General features: G+C 53.9%; 1 protein-coding gene across 1 annotated transcript; it reads left to right on the top strand.

Annotated features, from left to right (window-relative positions):
- The first annotated feature begins 1,502 nt into the window (after nt 1-1,502).
- On the top strand, nt 1,503-1,925 carry SMIM33 (small integral membrane protein 33). The gene has a single exon (XM_065644443.1). It carries the CDS (start codon nt 1,503-1,505, stop codon nt 1,923-1,925), a length of 423 nt encoding a protein of 140 aa, XP_065500515.1.
- Nucleotides 1,926-8,449: the final 6,524 nt, after the last annotated feature.

Raw genomic sequence — 8,449 nt, 5'->3', positions numbered from 1 at the left:
CAGAAGCTCTAATGTGCAGCCAAATCCGCCGGACGCTCAGCTGGATGGGGGAAGAGGCATTTCCCATCCCGTCCTCCCCATGAAAGACGGAGCCCAAATATTCACCCCAGCTTGTCTGCTGAGAGCCTCCAGGTAGGAGCAGCAGTGTTTGGGGGTGGAAAGATGGGGAGATGGGGTTTTTTGATGGCTGAAACTCCAGAGGATCCATGCTTTCTCCTCTGATGTGTGATCAGGGTCACTCTGGGTGGCGGGTCTGACTGCATGGCATCCCAGCATCCCTGCATCCCAGCATCCCAGCACCCCAGCATCCCAACATCCCTGCATCTCAGCATCTCAGCATCCCAGCATCCCTGCATCCCAGCATCCCTGCATCCCAGCATCCCAGCATCCCAGCATCTGTGTGAGCACCGACCCAGCACTGGCTCCTGCCCATGACCTCGAGCAGGTCCCAGGTCCCCGAGGTTCTCCATGTTCTCCCCCTGCTGCCGGGGGGGTCCTTCCAGCCCTGAGCGCTGTGTGGATGCGCTTTGCCTGACTGTGCAAAGAGCTCACGTGCAGAAAAGGGATTTTTTTACACCATTTCTTAACTGCATTAAATTTTACTGCCAAGTTGGTGGAAGGAGGGAGGTTTCCTGCAGAGACTGGGGGTTGTGTGTGCGTGGCTGAAGGGAACGGTGCTTTCTCCCCGAACAAAAGGGTTCTTGTCCTGCAGCGGGTGAGAGGAGGGCGGTTTTTTTCCACCGAGGGGTGTGTGGCAGTGAGGGAGGGGACATGGCGCTGATGTGGCACGGGGTGAGGAGCACCCATCCTGCCCGTAGGTGCTTCCTCCTCTGCCCGGGGAATCCCGGGGGTGTGTGGCCGGGGCAGGGTGACGTGGCAGCCTCTGAGGTGACTCTGGCTGCACCTACACCGGAGAACCAGCCCAGAGGCGTTTCTGCTGCTCCTGCCTTCTGCTCCCCAGCCTCGTCACCGCAGACGATGATTCCCCCGCAGCGGGGAGGCCAAGGTACCCGGTGGGGCTGGGGGGGCTCTTCCTCGCTCCTCCTCCCCTGCTCCCCCCGTGCTGCCTCCTCAGGGTTTTTACAGCTGTGGGGTTGCCTCGTGGTGTGTTTTGGTGGGTTGGATCTCCCAGGCAGGTCCCTGTGGGGTTTGGATGTGGATCAGCACCGTGGGGCTTGGGGTGAACAGAGGAGGTGGAGAACTCCAGGGAGGGGGTGTAGTGGGGGAAGAACTCCACACTGAAGGTGTCTGGGACAAGGGGACACAGGGCATCACCTCCTTGGCTGAACGTGTCCTTGCACTGTCCCTACAACCACCAAAATACACCCTGACCCACCAGCCCCAGGGAAGGGGCACTTCGGGGATGGTCCCATTCCCCAGCAGCTGCAAGCACAGGTGGGAGCTGCTGGCTGGAGGGCAGGAGATAAGGACATGGGACAGTCTCTGCTCCGTGGTCACCCTCCCGCACCCCGTCTCTCTGTCCCAGGTCACCCTGCTCAGCCATGAACGTCTCCGTGCTCGGCAGCCAGCTCAGACAGCCCGAGCCCCAGGACGCGGCCGCCTTCACGCCCATCTCCATCATCAGGACCGCGACGAAGAAATCAGATGCTCTGCCCATCATCTCCGTCATCGTTGTCATCTTTGTCCTCTTGGCCATCTTCATCATTGTCATCGTGCACTACGGCCCTCAGCTCCGCACTGTGCAGATCACCCTCCAGCACGAGCCCATGCCGCAGGACCTGGACGATGGGGTGCACCTCACGGACTGGAAGAAGCTGGGATCCCAAAAGAAGCCACCTGCCCAGCCCTGCCCGCGGGACCTGCTCGGTGTGGATGTGCCCAGTGTGAGGTGCCAGTGCTCCTGCAAGCATCACCTGCCCTGCGGGAGCGCCGAGCCCAACGTCATCGAGATCACCTACCTGTGACAAGGCTGGGGGACACCTGGGCAGCACTCAAGGGACCAAGTCCCGCTGGGGAAATAGCAAGTGGGATGTTAGCTTAGCCCGAGACTCACCAATTCCCACACGCGGAGGTTTTATCTCGCCAGGGTTGTGTCTCTCCTCAGATAGAAGGTTGTGTTACTGCAGTGACCATCAGCCCCAAAAGGCCAGCCCAGGGGGACAACTGTCCCCAAACGAGAGCTGGTCCCCAGCCCAGGCTCTGGGGCTGGGTCAGCCCATGTAGGACAGCATTAGCATCGCTTCTGTTTTTTCTTGCTGTGGTTTTACTTGTCCCAGGCTGCCCAGGAGTGCCCAGCAGAGCTGTCCTGGTGCTCACCCAGCCGGGGAGCGCTGGGCGTGTGCTCAGCCCCTTGGCAGGAGCTGGAACGTACATCATCTGGAATCGCTTTCCAGATCAAAGATGTTTCTGTGTGCAGTGTCCTCATGATGCTGTTTAGACGGCACAGAACAGCCTCCAGCCCCTTTTTCCAGCACCTGCACCCACCTTGGTGTTTCAGTGGTGGAGTCAGCGGCAGAGGACAATGTGTCCAGTCCCCCAGGGGAGGTGGGTGACATGGCAGAGGCAGGAGAGGTGACAATGGCACATCAGCCACCCCTTGCAGTTGGCTGAACATCTCGAGGTGTTGGCACTGCTGGAGAAACACGTCCATCTCTGGGCAGAGCCTGCAGCATCTCTGTGCACAATGGCAGGGGTGAGGAGATGTGAGGTCATGTTCTTGTGGTCACCTTGACTGTCCCTGTCGCTGTCTGCTGTCCCTGTGCCAAGGGATGCTCTGCTCGGGGACCTGGGGACCCGGGTGTTTCCAGCACTGGAAGCAGTGGGGCATGTCCCAGCGGAGGAGGGAGCGATAGCATGGATGTTGATGTGGCTCGGTCACCCTGGGCAGAAGCTGGTGGATGTGGCACCGAGGAGCAGACAGAGGGGTGACACGTCATCCTGAGCCCCGTAAGGCTCCTGGGGACAGCAGATCACGATGACCTGCCCAGCCTGGGAGTCTTTCTGCTGCTGGAGGTGCCGGGCATCCCTCGCGAGAAGAAACTGGTCTCAGTTTCTCCTCCCCCGGTGGGAGCTGGATATCAAAGCCTGTCATCAGTGTGTGGGCTTGGGGGACCGTCCCTGCGGGGGGAGCGCAGCCTCTGGGATCACCCGCAAGGATTTATTCTGCTGAATAGTCCCAGGAGTCAAAACGCGGTTCCCGCCTCTCCCCTCCGCACACATGGACAGAAAAGCCAGATCTGTCCGTCCTGAGCCGCACCCCGGCACAGGTCCCCCCATGCGCTCTCAGACAAGAAATGGGACTTTTACCTGTTTCCCCGGGTGCTGGAGGCATTTCTGACACGGCAGATGCTCCAGCATCCTTCCTCTCACTTATTTCCAGCTTTTCTCACTTACTTTAAAGCTGAGTAGTGATTGGACTCGCTGGAAAATTTTGAACTTTACAATAAACATAATTTATATTACTTCTTTGGGGATCATTTTCTGTTTTGATTGTTTCCCTTTTGTTTTCCAGAGGTGATGGTGCATTATCAGCTTTTCCACGCCTGTGTTAGAGGCGATCAGGTCTGTCATTCCAACTGAAAATCCCTGAGAGTCCCGCCTCCCTTTGCCGTTTTGTTAGGATTGCAGATTTTATATTTCTTCAAGAAGTTAGAACAGCTCTTGCCCAATTTCTGAAGGCTTCCTAGCAAGAAGAGCACTCAGTAAGGTTTGGGAGATGCCACAGCCTTTGATTTGCGGTTTCCGGCAATTTTGGTGGTCCTGAGCGCTTTCTTGGATTTCCCTGAAAAGTCAATGCGGAGGGCAGGGTATTTCATTCAAGGTTTTGCATTTGTGATCTATAAAAAAACAGACCTGACACTGACAGTAGTTGAAAAATAGTAAAAGACAATTTATTCCACCCATGCCTTCCCTGAATCTCCCTGCAGAGCGTGCCCATGGAAGGTGTATTGTAGAGATCGTTTATCTGAACTTCACACTTGGCCTCACCAAGTAGAGTAATCTTCCTGACAGGTCAACTCAAGCTGTCTAATTATGATGAAGGGGTCTCTATATTATGTATCACCACGTTTTTCTGCAAGCTGTGGTTTGCAGGACTGGAGAGGTTGCTTGCACAGGCATCATTTGTCGTGCGCCTTCCACCCCCTTTCCGTTTCTCATTTAGGGACTCAGTGCAAGGGTGGCTTGTCTGAAAAATTGGTGTCCCTTCTGTTTGTCAGAAGCCTTTTCACTCCATTTCCACCTACCCAGCTCTGCAGAATTGGTATCGTCATCTGTTGGACAATATTTAGCCTGTTGGCATCATTTTGAGCCCCAGATCTGCCTGTTTGTGTGTTCCCCTGTAGGAAACGGGATAGGACAAGGAGTGATGGCTTTAAACTGACAGAGGGCAGATTTAGATGAGATATAAAGAAGGAATTCTTCACGCTGAGGGTGGTGAGAGCCTGGCCCAGGTTGGCCAGAGAGGTGGTGGATGAAGCATCCCTGGAGACATCCCAGGCCAGGCTGGACGGGGCTCTGAGCAACCTGAGCTGGTGCAGATGTCCCTGCTCGTGGCAGGGGGGGCACTGGGGGAGCTGGGGAGGGCCCTTCGACCCAAACCCTTCTGTGACTCGGTGATTCTGTGACTCCGTGATCTGCATTGTGGTACCCAGACTGGCTGCACCGTGTCTCGGGGACACCGGCTGTGCCCTGCGACGGTGTCACCCATCCTGGGTAAATCACCGGAGTTGTCACCTGGCTTTCACGGTCGTGTCCTTTCAGATCAGGGAGCCGCTTGGTTCAAGGCAAACTCTTTAATTACAGAAACAGAAGCTTTTGTGGCAGCTCCCACTGAAGGACAACCGCAGCGGGGAAACATCATGTTTGCGAAGAAAAGATTAAAAATGTCTAAATATTAATAAAGAGAAAGATAAAATGGGTAATTACTACTAGAACTCATTGATTTGCAGGCGCTGGGGACTCGTAAAGCTCTGATTTATGTGCCAGCGTGCTGTGGCCCAGATCCATCACTTACGCAGCGGAGGAGCTGGGGAAATCCCACCCTTGCAAATCACTGTGCCATTGTTCAGGTACCTCAGGCTGTCAAACTAAAAGCAAATAAAACTGGCAGTGAACGGTGGTGCTGACGAGGCTCCGGTTCCCCCCACGTTTGTCTGGTGCTCTGGTCCTTCCAGCCCAGCCCAGGAGCTGTCAGTGGCCCCTTCTTCTATACGACCTTTTCTGGAAGAATCTAGCATTGAAGCTCTGGCCTTCAGGATTTTTTCCACCTACTTCATTTGCAAACAGATATTTAGATATAACAGTTTGAAATACCGGAAAGAAAAATACTGTAAAACTCATAATAGCAAACTAAATCCTAAAAGCAAGCGATGATCTTTTGCCAGTTTTCTCCTTCAGGAGGACACCAAGGGTTATATCTCAACTCTGCTTCTCATTGCTTTTTCCTACACAATAAAATGTCATTTTTACAGATTCTTCTCTTTTCTATTTGGCCAGTCCTACTGCTCTCTGCTTATAGGACTGTTCTTTGCAAGACTATATAAAATACGTGACAGTTCTCGAGTGGCAGAGGCTATGCATACAAATTGTCATAACATTATTATTCTCTATTCAAACACCGAGTTTGTTCCAATTTATTTCGCTTGCAACTTTCTCCCCCTCCATAATAATAACCTTTTTTTGAACACAGAGGAACAATAACTCTCCTTATCACACCCACTGCACAGGGGAGCTCCTGGAACCCAGCGAGCAGGAGCTAACAGAAACTTTGCCATTCGCAGCTTTCCTCAAAGCCAGATTTTTTTGCCTTAGGAAGCTTTTTTAAAACTACTGCAGCACCTATTAACTCTGTCATGATTAGGGATTTCTTGCCTCTCCTTTAATTTCCCTCCTAATTAAGGTGTTCACCTGCTGCAGGGGGAAGCACCTACATAACCCCTGCACGCCACATGGCTCCCAGGAGCATCCAGCAGGGGTTTTACAGCTGGGCTCGCAGGAAATTCTGGTTTTAATGCTGCAGGGTTGCTTAAATCTGTGCAAAATTTCAGGAAGCTCTTCAAGGTCCTACTCAAAAGAGTCCCATGTGTTAGGGCTCTGGAGGGTAGTGGGGTTCGAGAGAGCTGTTTAATGTTCAAGCATCACTTGGGAGATCTTTGTGATGAGGAGAGACTAAGAGAGCTGGGGCTGTTGAGCTGGAGAAGAGAAGCTGAGAGGGATCTGATCAAGGGGATCAATATCTCAGGGCGGGTGTCAGAGGATGGAGCAGACTCTGTTCAGTGGTGCCCAACGCCAGGGTGAGGGGCAACGGGCACAGACCGAAACACAGGAGGGTCCATCTGAACACGAGGAGAAACGTCTTTGCTGGGAGGTGCCAGAGCCTGGCCCAGGCTGCCCAGAGCGGGTGTGGAGTCTCCTGCTCTGAGACATTCAAACCCGCCTGGCCCGACCCGTGTGATCTGCTCTGGTGACCCTGCGTGAGCAGTTGGGCTGGGGGATCTGCAGAGGTCCTGCAACCCAAACAAGGCTGGGGTGATTCTGGGGTGATTCCGTGAGCACGGAGCAGCAGCGGACTCTGGTGGCGGATGCTGCCCGCTGCAGGCAGGGATGCAGGGATGCAGGCAGGGATGCAGGGATGCAGGCAGGGATGCAGGCAGGGATGCAGGGATGCAGGCAGGGATGCAGGGATGCAGGCAGGGATGCAGGCAGCGAGCTGCGGGGGAATTTCTCCTGGCTCTCTCCAGCCCTGGTGAGAGCACAGCTGGGGTACATTGTGTCTGGGGGGATGTGCCTGGTTTTGGGCTCCCCGGCGCAAGGAAGGCGCTGCTGGAGCAGGTGTAAGGAGACAGCAAAGTCCTCGATGGGATGAGGCTCTGAGCATCCCGGCCCAAAAGGGACCTGACGGGGTGGGGGGCTGGAGGTGGCTTTCAGCCAGTGTCGCCTTCTGATTTCACAGAAAAGATGAGCGCACGGAGAGACCTCTGGGAGAGGGTCCATCCACCTCCCACAGACCCGTGTCCTTGCTGTTCCATGTGAGAGGGTGAAGTGTTTCCTTCCTCCAGAGAGAAGTCCACAAGAATGTCCCCAGTCCCTGCAGGCAGCTGAGGATGGGGCAGGTCCTAGGCCACCTTGTGCATCTGCACCCAGCTCCTCAAACATCTAATGCCCAGAGATGGGTTAGGAAAACATTATTTCCTGCTGAAAAGGGAGTGAGGCTTCTAGAGAAGCAAACCCTGTCTTTGAAGGGCTGAAAATCAGGGCTGTTGAGGAAAAAGGTTAATCCTTGTTGTTAGAGCATGAGCTGGTGAGAAGCAGCTATGCTTTTATTTGCTCCATCTAAATTTGCAGTCATTCCCCTGCTGTGGATGGTGCCCTGGGGTACAACCCGAGCCTGCAAGACAGCGTCCCACCCCGGAGTGCAGCCTGTTGTCCGTGTCCTGACTCTCAGTCACCATTTCCAGATTTGAGATGAGATCAGGTGCTGCTTCCCCACACAGTCCATGGGATATGCAAAGCCCTGAGCACCCTCCTGAGGCCAAATCTTGGTACGTCTTTAGTTGTGCTCATTTCGAAGGTCTCTCCTTTTGGTGCTGTTTTTCATCATTGGATTTGAAAACAAACTTCTCTTCCCTGCTCATTTCGATGCTGCCCCGCGCGCCCTGCCAGTGCCGTGCAGCACGGGTTGTGGTTCCCAGCTAAAACCAAGCCAACCCGAAGCGACAAATAAAATTGGAAAAGCTCCAGCTGTGCAGTGGAGCTCAAAAGAACGTGGTCGGGCTGCTCTCTGCCGTGTGATGGGTGATGTGTGGTGCCTGGAGTGCAGTTCCGCACCCCTGGGGAGTTGGGGTGTCCCCTGTGTCCCTGTCTTGCTCTGGAGCCTGGAGAGCAGCTGAGCTCAGAGGAGTCAGATTTCCACACCAGAAAATGGCATTTACATCTGCTTTGGGCACTGAGAGCATCACATGGAAGCTGAAGAATACTACTGTAATAACTGTGTACAACTGATGCTCTTCCTGAGTTTTAAACTAAATGTTTTAGGTGCAGCCAACCTCCTAGGGGGAAAATTTTATGTTCATAGACACAACATTGTCTATTGGAGCACCTGCGCATTGGAGACGTGTTTTGTTTTGAGCACCAAATCTTATTTTACTGTCTGTGCTTCTGGCGAGTCTCACCTCAACCCTGGTTCGCTTTCCCAGTTTCTTTGCTAGCAATACTTTGTCCATCTTCCACTGAGACGTGGCTGATGTGGTTTGTAGCTCGGAGATGCTTTTGCAGCGTCCTGCAGCCATCCTCCCTGCCAGCTGCCGGTGTCCCAATGGCTCAGGGTCACAGGTCTCGTTTATTGGGATTTATTTCTGAAGCATCACAATAATTAATGCATTAGCTCTTCTTCTCCTGGGCATTCCAGATGTGTTGTTAGCCCAGCTGGAGGAGGGGGACAATGCTCATCTTGGTGACTGTGACTTCTCCAAGCACTGGGACTGTCACC

This window comes from Caloenas nicobarica, chromosome 13, assembly GCF_036013445.1.
Source record: "Caloenas nicobarica isolate bCalNic1 chromosome 13, bCalNic1.hap1, whole genome shotgun sequence".
Lineage (NCBI taxonomy): Eukaryota > Metazoa > Chordata > Aves > Columbiformes > Columbidae > Caloenas > Caloenas nicobarica.
Note: the sequence above shows the minus strand (reverse complement) of the source record. Positions and strands in the feature narration are given on the sequence as shown.